This window comes from Acanthochromis polyacanthus, chromosome 6 (assembly GCF_021347895.1).
Source record: "Acanthochromis polyacanthus isolate Apoly-LR-REF ecotype Palm Island chromosome 6, KAUST_Apoly_ChrSc, whole genome shotgun sequence".
Taxonomy (NCBI): Eukaryota; Metazoa; Chordata; class Actinopteri; family Pomacentridae; genus Acanthochromis; species Acanthochromis polyacanthus.
Window position 1 is genome coordinate 40,987,090 of NC_067118.1, and position 19,021 is coordinate 41,006,110.

Genomic DNA, 19,021 nt, shown 5'->3' on the forward strand with positions numbered 1-19,021 from the left:
TTTGGTTGAACTTTTCCAGTTAATCTGCAAATGTGAACACCAGAGGGCAACAAACTAAAACTTGCTTATTCCTTCATCCTAACAAAGACTGCACACCTCATGTAATTTTACACTTATAATATAACATATTTAATTATAATGGAGATACTTTAGTACAGAAAGTTTAACATTCTATTAAAAAAAGAATCAAATTCTAAATACATCGTTGGTATTTTTAAACTTTGTGCAGTTCGTTTATGTTTTGTTGTTTTGAGCCTACTATGCAATTAGGCAGATTTGGAAAGACAGTCTGTATATTTTCTATTTCTGACTCTTAATACTCATCAAACTCTGGTGTAGAAATGTAAACTATGTTGCAGCTGTGCGTTTATTTTTCACGTCCGGGATGGTAACACGCTCATGATACCGGAGAGCGCTCTGAGTGGACTGTTTACAGAAGAAATCTCTTCATGTGGTTTTGTGTGCCTGCACTGCCTCATGGGTGGGTCCCTTTTGAGACTTTCTTGGACGGTGATGCACAGACTGAGGCTGAGCAAAAGGGAGCTCTGTTCTGCACAGAGGAAATGGGCGTTCTCCTTGGAAAGTTTGGAGTGAGTGAATGAAAAAAATAACGGAGGTGTGGCAAAGCTAGAAAAGACCACCAAGAGGGGCACGAGGTTGTCGAGTGCTGGAGCTGCTCAGAAACGGCTGAGATCTGATTCAGGGGAACAAGCAATATCTGGAGTAAGTAGATCTTTCCTTAACTTTCTGGGCATTCTCAGTGAATATCTGTTGTGTTTGAGACCAAGACGACACCATTTACATCACATGTACAAGCTCTGGAAGTAATGTTCCAACACTGTGTCATCAAAAGTGGCAAGATGTGTGTTTTTATTATCATACTATTTATGTGCCACTTACTCTTAACAACCTTGTAAGAGAAGCAGGCTGTGTCTTTCTAATATATGTGTTTTATTTCATTCCTTTGCCAAAATGATCATTTTTGTTTAAGTTTTATCCTTTCACTTTGATGCAGTGCATGAAATCTAGAGTAATGGACTTTAATTGGGACTCCACCACCCACCCAAATGGACCTCTCCTACAGATAAAGATCTTTACAGACAATTTGATTCTGTTTCTTATTTCCTTGTCTGTCTTCTGTCTGACAGGATTGCGTCCCAATTTGAACTCAAAATACTCTTGCTATTGTACAACGTCAGATATTTTTATCAAATAGCAGGCTTTGGGTCTGACGTTAAATTCCTCTAAGTTAAGCAACTTGACTGAAATCCAAATCTAGGTTAAAGTACAGCCTGGTAACCCTGCACACCGGGGGAAAAAACAAGCATTCAGAAGGGCAGAGAGGTTAATTGGGTAAATATTTTGGCACTATTTAGACTTCAACGGGTCCACCCAGTCCAGGTTCATTGCTTTACTTATGGCGACACACAGACCAGTCAAAGAGAAGTTTTAGAAATAACTCCTTGCGCTCTGTTTTGAAGCGTGGTCTTATGTAACACAGAGTATACTCTGTTCAGCTCCTCACATTTTCCATTTCATGTTTCAAGGCAAAACAGGAAAGTTACCCAACACTGATCTTTTTTACTGTGGAGCCACTAATTTAACACATTAGTCTCACGCTTTTCCCTCGCCAGCTGCAGTGTTGGATGCACGAATCCTGAATATAAACTTTGTTGTTTGTTTTTGGCAGGGAACTGAAAATGGCATACCTGCTGATGTTTGTCACCCTGCTGCATCTCATCACACTGGCCATGCTGTTCATCGCGACCATGGAGAAGGTAACGGGACACCGTGCTTGTTTGCTTTGGCTGTATTATTTCAGAGGTTTAACAACTCTGCGTGTCACGTCTAACCTCATTTTACAGTCCTGGTGGGTGTGGGACAGCATGGAGAACTCAGACCTCTGGTACAACTGCAGGTTTGACAACTCCACCGGAACCTGGCTGTGTGCATCCTCCAAAGAAACTGGTACACATTTCAGTTTGTATGTGTCTATCAAGCGTTGTTGTTTTTTTGTTTTTTTTTAAGTAGTGGCTTTTAACCCTTGTGTCATCCTGAGGGTCAAACTTGACCCGTTTTAAAGTCTGAAAATGTGGAAAAAATATATATATTCAGAGTGAAACTTCCGATGTCCACATTTTCAACATTTTCTTAGAAATCTTTGAACATTTTTTGGTGGAAAAAAGGAAAAGTTAAAAATGTTAAATTTTTTTGTGAATGTTCTTCAAGAAAATATTAGAGGTTTTACTGATATATTTGTAATCACTTGAGATATTTTTAGGAATTTTTTTGGGAAGATCTTTCTTCATTTTTTGAAATTATTTACAAGTATTTTCTTGCCAAATTTGAGGGATTTTTTTGAATAAAATTTTTAAGGGAAACTTTTAAGGAATTATTGGAATTTTCTTCCTGAAGGTTTTGCAAATTTTCAGAAATTTGGAGAATTTTTTTTCTTTGTTGAATTATTGGATTTTTTTCAGATAAGGAAACAATATTTTTTGGCGTCCGTAAATGAGGACAACAGGAGGGTTGAATATGATTTCCTTCCTCAGAGTGGCTTCAGGCAGTGCAGGTCCTGATGGTGCTCTCAGTGGTCTTCTCCTCAGTCTCCTTCCTGGTGTTCCTGGGTCAGCTCTTCACCATGTCTAAGGGTGGACTCTTCTACTTCACTGGACTGTGTCAAGTGTTTGCAGGTAACAGAGGAGTGAAACAGTGTGTCATCGACATGCTTTTGCCATTCCAAAAGGAACACAGGAAAGCACATGGTTGCCAAATAAATCAAACGTTTTGGTGACTAAAGCCTCCACACTTTAGGTACAACAAGTATTGCACTTCACAAGTAAAAAGGCCTCAGAATCTGACTTCTTGCAGAACTATTCATGCATTAATACAATATTTCTTTGATTACGGTTACGGTACCTTTCATTTATGTTTAGTTACAGCTGAATTGGGCCTATTTTTCTAATAAGGGGGATTAAACAAACGCTTGAAATCTGAAATCAAACAGACAAAAGTGACTCACGGAAATGTTAACATATTGAGATAGATTTGTGTTGCTGTTGTTATTATATTCCATAAATAAAGCAAACATTTTAAACATTTCCATTACCCTTCTCCTACAACAAACTTCACGTGTTTTTTACTTCAGGACTGACCGCTTTTTGTGCAGCTCTCATCTACACATTGCGCAACAAGGACATCCTCCCGGACTCCAAAGAACTCACTTCAGGACACTTTGGCTACTGCTTCATCCTGGCCTGGGTGTGTGTTCCCTTGTTGTTGTGCAGTGGGATCATATACATCCACCTGCGTAAAAAGGAGTGACCAGAAAAAAGGGAAAAAATGACGTCAACACCAGCATTGGAAAGAAAATAATTAAATTAACTTGTTTCTGAGAAATGTTTATTACACAGGAGTCACAAATGCCAACGTTATGACACGCATACTCAGGCTTAAGCTAATGTGATTTTTAAAGTTTTTATTTTGTTTGCTATTTCTGGAAAAAATATATTAGGATGACACAGGGAACTGGTCAAACATTTTCTGTTTGTAGACATTTCACTTGTTTGTTTGTCCACTTTTGCTGTGTGTTGATTAAGTAAGGCAAATCCAAATGGAGTAGTCAGCTATGCATTGTTATTAGACAATACATAACAGTATAACCGATGATACTGGCCTTTCTTCACTGTCTTCCAGAAGTTCCTTACCTTCGTCAACAGAAGTAGTTCCTCATCTTTGTCTACTTCTGTAGACGAAGCTAAGGAAGTTCTGGAAGACAGTGAAGTAGGGCCAGAAGTTCCTCGCCTTTGTCTGCACCTTTATAGACAAAGGTGTAGACAAAGGTGAGGAACTTCTGTAATATTGAAGAAGGGCCAGAAGTTCCTCACCTTCATCTACACATTCTGTAGACAAAGGTGAGGAACTTCTGTAAGACAGTGAAGGAGGGCCAGCATAACCGGTTATACTGTTCTGTATTGTATAACGATGTTGGCCCTATGAATTGCTTCTATTTTTCCCTACAGCAAACTGGAAATGTATATTTTTGTACCTAAAGCTGATGTACAATATATTCAATAGCAGCTCCGAATAAATATCACACAAAAACAAAAAACTTGAAGTCCTTTTTTTGTGATTTAATCCAGCCTTCACAAACAGGAAGTGAAACTGCTGAGGCTGTTGCCATAGCGACCGTAAATTTTACAGGTCCTTGACTGCTGCTAGCTTAGCAAGCTAACGGTATCCCGAAAAACACAGTGTTTTAGCAGTGTGAAGTGGACATTTTTGGTACTAATGGAAGGCAAACCTAAAGTTTCGAGTAAAATCATTCCTCTCGCCGCACACAAAGGAGCGGAGAAGCTGTGTGAACTCTGTCAAAGAGTCGCACGGCTGCAGTGCACCGAATGTCGAGTCACTTTTTACTGGTAAGCTCGCTTTAGCCGTTAGCTGTTCGTAGATTGTTTGGAGAAGACGCGATATCCAAAAACGCCAACACAAATTGTGCTTTTTATTTAGTGGTTAAAAAGTTTGGTTACACCGCAGTTTGGGCGCTAGGTGGCAGCGTCTGCCACGTTGTTTTTCCCACAGCAGGAAAAAAAAAATCACACAACGCCTCGGTATGAAGGGCGTGTGTGTAAAGATGAGGGAGGAGAACAGCTGGAAATTACATTACCGCAGCGGTTATTTTTGCTCATGAGACTGTTGCCTGCGTGTTTTTTTCTTTTTCATACAATGATTTGGTCAACATTAGCTCTATATGTTACCTTTGGCGGAGGCGGATATTCTGCAGGCTCAGACCGTAAGATGGAGCTGAGTGAAATCCTTGCTGGCAAGCTGTGGAGAGTGGAGGAGCATGTGGTGACATCCTTCCCTGTAGGGATTTATGGAAAGGGATGAGCCACTAAAGCCAGTCTCAGGGAGCTTACAGCCACTTATTGTGCTTTGCTTCCCTCTTAGCCTGTAAAATGAATGATTGAGAAGCACATGTTTTAGATTTGATGAAAAATAGTACACATCATCACTTTAAGTATTGCCTAAAATGAGGTACACAGGGAAGAAAGCAAGTTTTAATAAGTAGAGGTTCAGGCATATAGGTTCTGTAAAGTGTCTGTATAGATAAAATTGAATTGAATTGAAGAGAGCTGAAGCAAAGAATTGAGTTCTTCTTTGTCGGAGCAGAGAATGAAATACTTTGGGTCAAAATATGGCTTGACCTTGGCTTTTGTTATGGGTGAAATGATTTAGTGGAGGTCAAATGATACATAACATCTTATTTGTCTGACTAGCATGCATGTTTGTAGTGACTGTTGAGGCAGACTGATAAGTATTTTGCAGACAAAGCTCAAGAGAGACACGAGCGTCCGCGCTGAGAAGGCCACTTGATTTATGTCTGCGTGTGCACTTTTCTTTGTGCACACGTGCACGAGGCTGGTTCGGTGCTACTGTTGATGTGACGTGGCCAGATTTCTGCCTGCTCACTGCCTCCATGAACACAAATATGCCGGGGTGAACTCACATGCTCCGCAGAAAGAAAGAAAGAAAAAAAAAATGCACGGAAAACCGAGACAGTTTCCACAGAAGTGTGCAGGAGAGGATCCAGATGAACAAAATTACAGACCAGTTATGCAATGGCATGCAATTTAGTATGCCCTCCGTGCACTCAGATGGTATCTGATAAATGGAACAGAGACGTCGCTTTGGAAAGCAGAATTCACATCAACTGATTAAAGTGTTTCACTGTTGACTGTGCTCATTACTGTATCTGTCTGCCAGTGTGATCCATGAGTTAAAATCCTTCTTCAGATCAAAGAGCATCATCCTTTATGAAATGCTTGCCTGAAAAGAAAACATCAGTGTCATTCGTTAAAAAAAAGAGCAGTTTCACACAAAGCTATGAGGCCTCTTGGGATCTAAGGTGGCTGGGGGGCACTTATCCTGTTTTTCTTGTAATTCCTCAGTGATGCAGAGCACCAGCAGGCTGACTGGGTGGGGATCCACAGGAGAATTTGTCAGCTGCTTGTTCCCATCCGCACCCAGAGGGCTGGCCAGATTGTAGCGCAGCGTAAAAAGGTGAGGATGTGAGAAATAGACGATACGGTGTAGACATCTTGTTTTGAATGTCATCCTAGAAAAATGAGTGGAAAAAAAAGTTGACAGTGAGAACTACATCCTTGTTTTCTCTCCAGTCTTAGAAGTCCGTCTGCGATTCCTCATTTCTATCCAAATATTCTCGTGCTTGAGATCCAGGTTTTAGCTTTTCCTCTTAGCATAGACGAAGCAGAGGGAGGAAAAAGACAAAAGGCATTTAATTCCTGAAGTCACTTTTACGGTCTCAGGTGTAAAATTTGACTCTTTCGTAACTTTAATTTTAAGAGGTGTTTGTGACACAAGCACACAAATCTTTCAGTTTAATAAATTCCACCGAGAAACAGCTGAGGAGGTTATTTTAGGGTTAATAGTTGAAAACGAAGAATTTCCAGTTAGACTTAAATCCAGATTTTCATCAGGTTTTTTGGTTAATTTTAGTCCCTCGTCTTGACACATGCTGCTTCCAGATCCAGTTCTGCTGTCAGTGATTAATGTTTAGATCAGGGGTGCAAACTCATCTTAGTTCAGCCGAGTTTGATCTCCAGTGGGTTCAGTGGGTATGAACAACCACAACTGCAAATATTTCGCTTTGTTTTAGTGTAAACAGATACACTCTGAAACTGTTCACATTTAAGGAATTATCATTTTACGAAACATCAAGAACAACCTGATTTATTAAGAAAAACAAGTTCAATTTCATCAACATTCATCTTCAGTTTATCATTTCCACACCACAGAGTGTCTACAAAGGAACACAACATTCAGTCACAGCTATCTAGAACTGAACGATGTAGGATTTTACTGTATGATCAAAATGACAAAAGTTACGTTAAAAAAAAGGCAAAAAAACCTACAAAAACAAGACAATATATTACAAAAATGGGACTCAGAATGACAAAAACAAGCCACAAAACGACAAAAGTGAGAAACCAAACGATACGAAACAAAACAGAAAAAGACAAAAAATTAGACAAAATTTACAAAGCAACAAAAAAATAGACAAACGACACAAGCAAGACAAAAAAACACAAAACGACAAAAACGATACACAAAACAATAAATAAAGCAAAACACAAAATGATAAAAAATCAGAGAAGAAAACACAATCAAGACAAAAAGGAAGCACAAAAAGACAAAAACATGAGACAAACAACAATAATCAGACAAAAACGACCAAAAAAAACAAGACAAAGAATTACAAACATGAGACACAGAATGATAAAAGAGCAATCTAGGATTTTATTTTATGATCAAAACAACTCGTCATTGTCTAGGAATTATGTTTAATTCATAGTTTTACAAATTTACAATAGGCAGTTAATGTCTTCTCTGTAATTTTTAAGATAATCTGTTATTACTCCCCATGTCAGGGGAAATTTCCCATGTTACAGCACACAGTGAGCAACAATAAACAACAATATAATTATAATCATAATAATATTTACAATATGCACAAGAGTGAAGGGTGGAAAAAGTGGCTTATGGAATGATGTGAGGTGCAAGAAAATTCAAATAGTGCAAGAACTGTGCAGATTATGTGATTATGTTAACATCAGCCATCACTGGCTGATGTTATGAAGTCTTATAGCAGATGGAATGAATGACTTGTGACAGCGCTCCTTCTTGCAGGGTGGGTGTCTCAGTCTGCTGCTGAAGAAGCTACTTAAAGACTCCACCTGTGGGCCAGATTGGACCCTCTGGCGGACCAGTTTTGGCCCACGGGCCGCATGTTTGACCCCCCTGTTTTAGATGATACCACAGTGGTATATAAGACAGTTCTACATTTCAGTGTATTGCTCCTAGAGAAATTTGTGTCCTGTAAAATTAACCTGATGCGTCTCTTGTTTGGCTCCTTACTTAGGCAGAGCTGATTGAGATTTGCAGGTCGGTGGCTCAACAGAAGCTTTCTGAAGGGAAACACCAGGAGGCTCTGCCCGCCTCCCAGTTCTGCCTGCGATGTTCCGTAGACGTCCACGGCCCAGACACCGTCCAGCTGGTCCCGGCCTACCTGCTGCTGGCTGAGGCCAACATTGGTGAGAAGCAAACACAACATGGTTTGTCAGCTTCAATGCTCTCCTTTTCTACGCCGATAAATCATGTTTGTGTGCGGATATTTCTGTTTGCTCGGACTTGCAATTCCAGGTTTGGGAAATCTAATCCGAGTGTCAGAGCTGCTGTCCCAGGCGGAGTGGTCGGTGCTGAAGAACCCAGACTGTGGTCATGCAGTCCAGCACCGCCTGCACCGGAGCCTGGGCCGCCTCCACACGGCCACTGGAAACCTGGAACAAGCTCTGCTGCACTTTGCAAACGATGTCTGTGTCGTGATTAGCACACTCGTCGGAAAATAACTCCTGCACATGTTTTTTTTTTTTTAACTCCAACTGTTTCATAATTTTATTAATAATGTCAGAAGCAGGAACACTTTGCTCACCAGCTGAAATCCAGTTTGTTCAGTGGGTGACAACATTTGTTGAGTAAGATTAGCACATTGTCAACCACTGAGAACATAATTAGTGTGGTCCTTCTGTGTTCTGTGCACCCACTCCCCATCAGTGTGTAAAACAGATATTTTCTCTGCTGTTTTCAGATATATTTTGCCAGTGAGGAGTTTGGTTTGGACAGCCCCATCACCTGCCGTGGCTACTTCCTCATGGCTGATGCTTTTGCCAAGCAGGGAAAGACGCCCGTTGTTCGTTCCTTGTACTCTGAAGTACGCCAGTTATGACGCTAACATTTTATGACGTTATGTGACTAAATCTGTTTTTATAGCTTATAATCTGTCGCTCACATTGTAGGTGGCGCAGATTTGGCATTGCCGTCTCACCAACCTCCTGGAAAACCGCATTCAGAACGGCCAGAATCCAAACATGTTATTGGACTCCTCTTATGGTCGGTCTATCACATGTAATCTGTGCAACGTAGATAGATAGATAGATCGATAGATAGATGGATACATAGATACTTTATTAATCTCGAGGGAAGTTCAATTCAATGTAAATGCATTATAAAACAATATAAAACCAAATGTTTACGTTTTCCCCGGGCTACCCAGTTCTCGCTGCAGATTAAGCAAATTACATCACCAGCTCATCACGTATCGTGCTCCAAACTCCACACAGCCAAGACAGCTCCATTGGCGTATCGCTGAAAAAATAAGGTCAACAGGGCTATATTTAGCTGAGCTGTCTTGCTGTGCAATCCGAAAGCTAAACCCCAGATTTACACTAGTATGCTTAGGGCTGACTGGAGACCACTGCTGACACATCTCTGGCTGTGTGGCATCCGCACCACTGCCCTCTATATCACAGCTGCTGCCCTACATATAATGCTAAGCCTGTTAGCTGCAATGCAATTTCCCAGGCTTTCTGGGATGTTCACCGGCGGAAAGTGGGAGGCGGAAGGGAAGAATGCTTACGTAAACTAAACGGAAGATAAAAGCAGACCTAAATTTTACTGACCTCAAAGCAGCCTTAGAATAATATTTTTTTTGCAGTGTTAAAGTATACATTGGAAAAGCTAAACCAGGTGTCCCTCTTTGTTTGTTTCCAAGACAACCAATCAGACAAAGCTCAGCAGGTTGAAGTGGATGACATGTTGAGAACCATGTTGGAGTTCGAGCAAGAAGACTTCAGAAAAGACCCTGCTCAGGTCGCACGTGTGGCCCACTGCCTGGCCATGATGTGGTTCCTGGCAGGAGACTTCAGGAAGGTAAATCACCTGATGACGTTTGGTATTAGAGGTTGGTTTGACACCGTGACACATTTCCCCATTTCCTCCCTGTACCGTCTCAACATAGGATTATGTCTAATTGGCGAAGCCGTAAAGATAGGTGGGAATTAGTGGCAGGTGATGAGACCGTCTCGACGCTCTTGACTTCCACCTTGGTTTCCAGTCTTCGGGCGGAGGCTGTTTGCGTCTGTCGGCTCTAATTCTTCAGATGTGACGTGAATCAGCAGATCTCTAGTGAGCAGTCATACCAACTGAGAGAATAAGGCCACGGCGGCGGGGTGAATGTACCAGACACGTCCTCGCTGTCAGAATCTTTAACCCTCCTGTTGTCCTCATTTATGGCAGCAAAAATATTGTTTCCTTGTCTGAAAAAAATCCAAAAATTTAGCAAAAAAAAAGATCCCCCAAATTTCTGAAAATTTGTAAAACCTTCAGAAGGAAAATTCCAGTCATTCCTTAAAAATTTCACTTAAAATTTAATTTTTAAAAAAATCAAGAAATTTGGCAAGAAAAGTCTTTTAAATGTTTTCAAAAAATTAGTAAAAATATTTAAAAAATCCTAAAAGTATCTAAAGTGATTATATATATATATATATATATATATATATATATATATATATATATCAGTAAAACTTCTAAAATTTTCTTGCAGAACATTCACATAAAAATCAACCAAAATCGAGCAAAATTCAATGGATTTTGGTTGATTTCTTTTGTGAATGTTCTCAAAGAAACATTTTTTTTTAATTCCTTTTTTTCCCACTAAAAAATGTTGAAATATTTCCCAAAAATGTTGAAAATGTGGACATCAGAAGTTTCACATTTTCAAACTTTAATCCGGGTCAATTTTGACCCACAGGATGGCACGAAGGTCACAGAATTTTTTTTTGAACATTTCTTTTTATCCATTAAATAATGCTCAAAGATTTCCCAAAAATGTTGAAAATGTGGAAGTTTCACTGTGAAAATATCTATTTTTTCCCCACATTTTCAAACTTTAAAACGGGTCAATTTGACCCACAGGATGACACGAGGGTTAAGCTCAGTGGGTCTTGGGTATGAAGGAGGGTAAAGTTTTACAGCTAAACCCATGTAGACCAACTAGACATAATCACAGGCAGTTATGCAAATAAAACACAAGAACTAGCTGATGTGTTTAGATGTTTTCATGTTTTTATCTGGTGGTTTGGTGCCATGATGGTGCTCCAGTTAGCTCCCCTGAAGTCTGCTCATTCTCCTGCTGATTGGAAAATAGTTTTTGTCTTCATTTCCAAATTTAGGAGTGGAGTGTAGAAGAGGAACGTTGTGTTTTCTAAAACACGCTCCTGCTGGGCGGGTGTTTCTTGGCATGGACATGTTCTGGTGTCCCGGCTGAAGCTCGGTTTCCTCAGACTCTGTCCTGTCCAGCCGCAGATCTTCCACTGAGTCTCTTTTTCCTTGTATTCAATAAACTACAAAGTGAAAGAAAATGACTAGGCGGGGAGTTTTAATGATGGTGGTGTGTAATGGTAATTCTGGTTTTAGTCTGACTTGCGCTCTCTGTTTTTGTAAATGTCACGGCTCTCTTGTGGGTGTGTTTGTTACGCTGCACTTAGAAAAGCAGATCATTGTACGAGCATACGGTTGTGATTGTTTGGAAGGAGCCCTGATCAGACTCTTACACCTTCTACCTGTGATTTATGGTGCTGTCGGCTCAGTCTATCAGCTTTCTTTTCAAATGCATAGAAAGCTGTGAGTGGATGCGACATGAAACACACAAACACTTGAGCAACACAATGCATATTTCTAGCTGTTCACAAACCCCAGGAAGCTACAGGAATGTCATGAATTTCACTGCAAACCTCAATAAATTCCTCACTGAGCTTGTCATGTTTCCATCTAAGCATGCATGGATTTGTCAGCAGTATCACCCTCAATCTCCACATTTTAGCCACATTTTCTCTCAGAGGATCAGGTTATCGGAAGGGCAAAGCGCGGCGTATTAAGTCAACCAGGTTGCCGTCCAATTTCACTGATATGGTTATATAAGTCAGCTTTATTCTCCCCACAGAGCCTAACAGCTGCAGTTGTTGTGTTTGTTTCTGTTTGTGTGCCAGGCACTGGGATTTGGCAGCACAGCTTTGCAGGCCGGCCAGCTGATACCAAACCCTGACCTGACGGAGCCCGTCCAGAGCCTGCTGCAGCTGGTGCACAGTTTGCAGACAGAATCACATCCCGGTTCTGACGAGTCGCAAAACCCAGCCTCCGCTTGAAGGTCTGCTCCATCGGGACATTTTTATAACCCCACCCTTGTGAAGGTAGAACAGGAGTGTCAGACGCATTTTAGGGGCCCACATTCAGCCCAATTTGAACTCAAGGTGAAACCACAGCAAAATAATCAATAAATGACGACAACTCCAAAATTTTCCCTTTGTTCTAGTGTAAAAAAAGCACATTCTGAAAATGTTCAATTTAACAAACGGCACACAAAATGTCAAAAGCGAGAAACAAAATTATAAAAAATTATGGAATGAATTTCCTATCATAATTCAAGAGCATTTTAAATTGATTTGAGGGCAGCATTTATCGATTTCATTCTCAGATTTTGTGATATTGTCTCTCAGAACTCTGCTCTCGCGCTCAAATTTGCTCTGCGCGTGCTCAAACTGTGTCCTCGGTTACGATGCTGCTCACGCAGATTTCCTGCGCTCAAACTCAAACTCTTCCTCTTGCTCTCACGGAACTTCTGCTCACGGATCTCTGCTCTGCTCTCAGATTTTTTGTGTATCAACGCTGTCAACCAATAGAAGGCCGGCGAGCTTTGACCAATCAGATTATCTGTGTTTGTATACGGGTGCGTTCGCTGTTTTCCGAGGAGCGTCGCATACGGGCGGGCACTCTTTCAACGGGTTTTATCCACTCCCTACCTCCGGGACTGTAATAAATGTGATTTCTTTTATTTTTTTGACCACTGTTGGAATAAAATATCATTCAATGCATACAACAGCGTCCGAGCTTCTCATTAAAATGGCTATATTGTATAATAATAGCGGCATCAAACACTGCTCTTTGAGGTGTCCTGGTGGAGAAAACAATGTCACCATGACGCCGCTCGGGGACGGCTGCCGTCTTGGTCCGGTCATCGTACTTACAGTTCAGCAGCAGAAAGAACCAGATGCCAGAGCACTGTGCCGCATATTCGTGTTCAAATCGCCGGATCGTCGAAAACAGGGCACGAGGGATTACTTTTCACAAGTAAGATTGAGCATTACTATGGAGCTCCGGACGTCACGTGACTCCGTTTGTTTACGCCGCCATGTTGGCAGGAAACTCCGCTTCAAAATGAATGGCGCTGGTAGAAAATTTACGCCGTCTGAGTTTACTTTTCATTTTAAATCAGACGATATTATAAAATATACAAACAAACTGGACAAACTAAACATATCCGATCCATATCATGCCCCCGGTATCTTATTTAAGAATCTTGAGACGGTCGGAGCGGACCTTTTACCGGACCTGCGGTACCCTGACATCTACAATTACCTGATAAATTTTCCTTCATCCTACTCCGGTGAATCTCTTAACCCTTTAAGCTTCAGTCAATTCCAGCCATTTTCAGTACAAAAAAATCGCTAATATTCTATTTGTAAATAAAAATATGACGAGAAATACAGGGAATATTGGACGCGCATCGCGAGGTGCATTTCCTCGAAAACGACCAATTCGTGGATTATATACTGACTTCAAGACATGTTTTGGACAAAATATTTTACAGGCTTGTTTTGTCTAGATGTCCAAGGTTGGATTATGGCCGTTTTTTGTGGAATATTTTCATCTGTGTGTAATAATGAACCCGGAAGTGTGAGTCGCGCTGTGTACGTTGAAGCCGTGTATAGAGAAAGGATGGATGGATACTCGTTGTTTGTCGGACAAATGTGTTTATATTACCCGCTGTGGTAATCACATCTGAAAGTGGTTTATACCGGCGGATTCATGAGAATCTAAGCTTTCCATCGGCGTATAGTGTTTGTATAATCGTGTTTCAGACATTTAGCAAATTGCTTATGCAGATCTCAAAGTGTACCGCGGGCGGGACACTGAAGCGGAACAGCGTATAAAAGCCTTGAGGGGTAAGAGAAATTACGCGATCAGATATAAAGCTTAGGAAACAGATTCTGTACCTGATACAAAGTGGTCACTACATAAGCGGAATCCGTTGCCTGCGGGTTCCCACCGCTCCGTTTTCTTCTGCTCGCTTCTTGAGCGTTTTATGGCAGTGATCCACCTCTGTCGTCTTTCAGGATCTTTGGGAATCCGATAAAATGCTCTCCCCTTTGCTCGTCCTCGGCTGTTCTGGCATCCCGGGGCGCAACAACTGTCCACCATATGGTGTACTCTCTGATGTCGACGCTGAAGAACGTTTAGGAGTTAGCTGGCAGTAGTTTAAATAGCGCGCCTTCCTGCCAATATGGCGGTGTTTTGATTTCGACTGTTGCATGCCGGGATTGTGTGACGTCATCTCCCGGAGCTCTATTCACCTTATTCAGGAAGTGAGGCAGGGCGGCGCCATTTTTGAGAGCGGCTTCCGGTTGACCGTCTTCGCACTTCAACAACATCGAGTCCTCTCGCTACTGTAGCTACTTTTAACTGTTCTTTTAAGCGATTTTAACATGTCTGGCATCAATTGCGCTGTCCGTGGGTGCCACAACAACTGAGGAAAGATGAAGGTTTCTCTCTCTCAGAATTGTTTAGAGCACGGAAAGGTTAGATCTGAATGCTGCGGACCAGCTCATGGCTATGTAAACACACAGCTTGCATCGGTCACTGTCAGCGCAGCTACAGCGATTCTACCAAAGTTCAGTTTTCACTAAAGACCTAGCTATGCCATCAGTGAGGTAAAAAGATACTCTCTGCTATTTTGAAATGTTGTTATGACTGCGGTTTGGTCAGAATCAGTTTTTTGTTGCTCCAGGGAATTAGCATTAGCTTGTGACAGGGCTAATAACACAGTAAACCGCAGGACCTGTTTCAGAAATAATAACAACCTCCGTTTGCACAACCACATCATATATACATGAATCAAATAAAGTTTTATTCAAATCAACATACCTTTCATAATATCACAGCAGTGTGACTGCAGGACCATCCCAACCCAGCGATACAGGAGCATCCCCTGGTCTCCACTACTCCATCAGCTGTCACCAACACCCACGCCATGTGTGAGGAGGTATTAGCCTGACTCAGGCTGACATTAGCTTTAAGAAACGTATATTCCCGTTCTTGACGTAACAGAACAGCGCCGACTTTACCACTGTGCAAATATTGATAGGCTTCAGTGCTCTTATAATTCCTCATAGCCGAGCGATCAACGCCAAGAGACAACACGAAATAGTTAAAAAATATCGCCATACATGACTTGTGGCCACTTTTTCATGTCATCCTCCCACTCTGTAATAAGTCACGGATGAGGCAGACTTGATCCATTTCTGTTTTTTAAAGAGGTTTTCGTTTCTTCCCACATCACTTTCTCAGTTGTGAACACCGCCATGACCGAGTTACCGGAAGTGCTACTCAAAACAGGAAGTCCCGCCCGTTGGAAAATGGGCGGAGCTGAATAAGGTGAATTGGTTGTATTTTGTGAATCGAATATTACTGTGCTGTATTTATGCCCACCAGCGAAATCATGGCCAGCTAGCTAGGCTATGTTTACTGCCGGTGTTGACCCGTCTGTGAAATGAGACTTTATAAGTCATATTCCACTGACTTAGATTACAACTGACACAGGAAAGCTAAAATATATATTACTGGTATAACATTGACCAGCGAATTTTACACAGGTGGCACAGACTGTATTGTTCACATGTAATTCACCTTAACAACAGTAAGCTAGCTCTGATGTGTCATACCCACCCACTTACTTAAAAATACAAACAACTGAACATCTGACTGTAGAATAGTTTGCAAACAAGGTTATTCACAGTTTAAGCAGTTTTGGTTCATTATCAACAGATATGCATCAAAATAGGAGTTTTGTTGAAGAAAGGTTGTAAGAAACTTGAAGAAAACCTCTTGACCTCTTTTGTAAGATGTTTTTGTATAGACTCTCCCAAATCTTCCATTTTCATTTTGAAGGTGATGTGTGCCGTGCAAGCTTGGTCAGAGATGCTGTACCATCATCATTTGACGAGAGCTCCCACCTTCTAGCTCTGAAAAACAATGGAGGCCTACTGATTCCATCACAAGGCACAGTGAAGGTTTGATTTTATAATCTTGTATATTTTTTTTATATTTGCATGTTAAAGTTGCTTTGTTCTTTATTTTCTCTGTACTGTAAAGTGTCTTTTAGCACTGTGTAAAGCGCTATATAAATATAATTTTTTTATTATTATTATTATAAGGTGCTGAGAGTTGCAGAGAGGGTGATTCACCAGGCTTCAACAAAACAAGCTCCAAAGGTGTCAACAGTCACACACAACGTCTGGGAGGAGACTGGAATGGAGGTGGTTTTTCTGCTTGGGGAACACATTGAAGAAAAACAGTTTGGTATCGACAAACAACATTCCAGCTTGTTGTCATTGGTTATGTCCGTGGCTGCACCATGTTGCCAAACTTACCTGTCTTGACCTGCAGAAAGGGAGCATGAGAAAGAAGCTCTGCAAAACAGTCCTCGTTCATTGGTTTTAGCTGTAAAACGTTTGTACATGTGTAAATGTGGTTTAGGGCAGGGATGTCATGTTCTTGTGTTAACTTGAGAATTTACATTTACATTACATTTTATTCTCTCTGCTTTGTACATCTATATGATATATATATATATATATATATATATATATATATAAACCTGAAACAAGAATGCTTATATTTAACATTTTCAGTACCACTTCCTGATGAGGATAGCATCCGATTATTAATGATATAAATCGTTTTCAAAACAAAACAAAGAAAATATAGGGATATATAAATACATTTTGTATGGTGTTCATGTATGTTTAAAACCAGGTATATGATCAAATAAGTATTTTATAGTTTTCATTAAAATGAATTTAAAAATAATTTGCCTGAGCGCTTCGACTTTGCCGGTCCATTTTAGCAAGCCATCTGCTGTCCCGCCGCTAGCTTCAGGATGGTGACATTGTTTTCTCCACCAGGACACCTCAAAGAGCAGTGTTCGATGCCGCTATTATTATACAATATAGCCATTTTAATGAGAAGCTCGGACGCTGTTGTATGCATTGAATGATATTTTATTCCAACAGTTGTCAAAAAATAAAAGAAATCACATTTATTACAGTCCCGGAGGTAGGGAGTGGATAAAACCTGCTGAAAGAGTGCCCGCCCGTATGCGACGCTCCTCGGAAAACAGCGAACGCACCCGTATACAAACACAGATAATCTGATTGGTCAAAGCTCGCCGGCCTTCTATTGGTTGACAGCGTTGATACACAAAAAATCTGAGAGCAGAGCAGAGATCCGTGAGCAGAAGTTCCGTGAGAGCAAGAGGAAGAGTTTGAGTTTGAGCGCAGGAAATCTGCGCGAGCAGCATCGTAACCGAGGACACAGTTTGAGCACGCGCAGAGCAAATTTGAGCGCGAGAGCAGAGTTCTGAGAGACAATATCACAAAATCTGAGAATGAAATCGATAAATGCTGCCCTCAAATCAATTTAAAATGCTCTTGAATTATGATAGGAAATTCATTCCATAAAAAATGAGACCGACACGGAACAAAACAGAAAAGAGCCAAAAATTAGACATAGAAGTTACAAAGTGACAAAAACATGGACAAAAATGAGACAAAAAATACACAAATCACACAAACGAGACAAAAAATGACAAAGCTGAGGAACAAAATGACAAAAAAATTAACAAACAATACATAAAAACGCAAAACGGCATAAAGAACATACAAAACCACGAGTAAAGCCAAACACATAATGGCAAGAATTTGAGACAAAAAACACAAGCGAGACAAAAAGGAAACACAAAGCAACAAAAATATAAGACAAATGACAAAAGTTGACAAAAACGAGACACAAAATCACAAAAAATGAGACAAACGAACCAAAACAAAACAACAGAGGCTGAAAATCAGACAAAAAAGTCACAAAGCGACACAAACATCAACAACTGAGAAAAACAAGACAAAAAATGACAAAAGAGAGAAGTAAAACAACAAAGAAGTAGACAACACAAGCACAAAAGAACAAATGACGGAAAACAAGACGACAAACAATGAGACAAAAACACAAACGAGACAAAAATGAGAAGGAAAATGACAAAAACATGAGACAAATGACAAAAGTCAGACAAAAAAGACAAAAAACAAAAAAGACAAAATATTGCATAAATGAGACACAAAATGAAAAAAGAACAATCTAGTATTTTACTTTATGATCCAAACAACTTGTCATGGTCTAGAAATGATTTTATAGTTTTACTAATTTACAATCTGCAGTTAACCCTTTAAGCTTCAGTCATTTCCAGCCGTTTTCAGTACAAAAAATCGCTAATATTCTATTTTTAAATAAAAAAAAATTACGAAAAATACGGGGAATATTGGACGGGCATCGCGAGGTGCATTTCCTTGAAAATGACCGATTCGGGGATTTTATACCGACTTCAAGACATGTTTTGGATAAAATAGTTTACTGGCTTGTGTCATCTGGATGTAAAAGGTTGGATTATGGCCGTTTTTTATGGAATCTTTTTTTTTGCGTGTAATAATAAACCTGGAAATGTGAGTCGCGCTGTGTGCGTTGAAGCCGTGTATAGAGAACGGATGGATGAATATTTGTTTTTGTCGGACAAATGTGTTTTTCTCACCCGCTGTGGTAATCGCATCTGAAAGTGGTTTATACCGGCGGATTCATGAGAATCTAAGCTTTCCATCGGCGTATAATGTTTGTATAATCGTGTTTGCAGCCGTCGGACATTCCTGAAATTCCTATGCAAATTAGTAAGTGTACTGCCGGCGGTACACTGAAGCTTAAAGGGTTAATGTCTTCTCTGGAATTTTTACGTTTTCTGGACCGGATTGGACCCTCTGGAGGACCGCTTTTGGCCCGCGGGCCTCATGTTGGACACCCCTGAGATAGAAACTCCAAATATAAAGTTAAGTAAAGCACCTGTAGTGTAATTCAGGCTTCATCCAGATGTTGTGGAGAAAATATTGCTGGAAATCAGATGACATTCATGCAGTTTACATTCAGTGTATTTTAAGCACAATGTTGA

At 40.5% G+C, this 19,021-nt stretch overlaps 2 protein-coding genes across 4 annotated transcripts; both read left to right on the forward strand.

Annotated features, from left to right (window-relative positions):
* Nucleotides 1-224: 224 nt before the first annotated feature.
* On the forward strand, nt 225-4,105 carry LOC110972694 (epithelial membrane protein 3-like). The gene is made up of 5 exons (XM_022223056.2): nt 225-723; nt 1,691-1,778; nt 1,866-1,968; nt 2,553-2,693; nt 3,149-4,105. The coding sequence occupies exons 2-5, from the start codon at nt 1,701-1,703 to the stop codon at nt 3,322-3,324; spliced, it is 498 nt and encodes a 165-aa protein (XP_022078748.1). The 5' UTR covers nt 225-723; nt 1,691-1,700; the 3' UTR covers nt 3,325-4,105.
* An 81-nt stretch (nt 4,106-4,186) lies between these two features.
* Nucleotides 4,187-18,531, forward strand: zmynd12 (zinc finger, MYND-type containing 12). Of its 3 annotated transcripts, XM_051949266.1 has the most exons (11): nt 4,187-4,421; nt 5,955-6,066; nt 7,946-8,117; nt 8,227-8,396; nt 8,672-8,794; nt 8,880-8,973; nt 9,635-9,792; nt 11,910-12,067; nt 15,325-15,411; nt 15,925-16,046; nt 16,191-18,531. In XM_051949266.1, exons 1-8 carry the CDS (start codon nt 4,291-4,293, stop codon nt 12,063-12,065), a joined length of 1,116 nt encoding a protein of 371 aa, XP_051805226.1. In that variant the 5' UTR covers nt 4,187-4,290; the 3' UTR covers nt 12,066-12,067; nt 15,325-15,411; nt 15,925-16,046; nt 16,191-18,531. The 3 variants fall into 3 exon arrangements, with proteins under 3 accessions (XP_051805226.1, XP_051805225.1, XP_051805227.1); XM_051949265.1 differs by lacking the exon at nt 15,325-15,411 and having other exon boundaries at nt 11,910-13,047; XM_051949267.1 differs by lacking the exon at nt 15,325-15,411.
* The last annotated feature ends 490 nt before the right edge of the window (nt 18,532-19,021 follow it).

Coding starts and splice junctions, on each gene's coding strand:
- LOC110972694 (XM_022223056.2), top strand. CDS start 1,701: ATGGCATACCTGCTGATGTTTGTCACCCTGCTGCATCTCATCACACTG. Junction 1,779..1,865: donor TCATCGCGACCATGGAGAAG/GTAACGGGACAC, acceptor CTCATTTTACAG/TCCTGGTGGGTGTGGGACAG. Junction 1,969..2,552: donor TGCATCCTCCAAAGAAACTG/GTACACATTTCA, acceptor TTCCTTCCTCAG/AGTGGCTTCAGGCAGTGCAG.
- zmynd12 (XM_051949265.1), top strand. CDS start 4,291: ATGGAAGGCAAACCTAAAGTTTCGAGTAAAATCATTCCTCTCGCCGCA. Junction 8,118..8,226: donor GCTGGCTGAGGCCAACATTG/GTGAGAAGCAAA, acceptor TTGCAATTCCAG/GTTTGGGAAATCTAATCCGA. Junction 9,793..11,909: donor TGGCAGGAGACTTCAGGAAG/GTAAATCACCTG, acceptor TTTGTGTGCCAG/GCACTGGGATTTGGCAGCAC.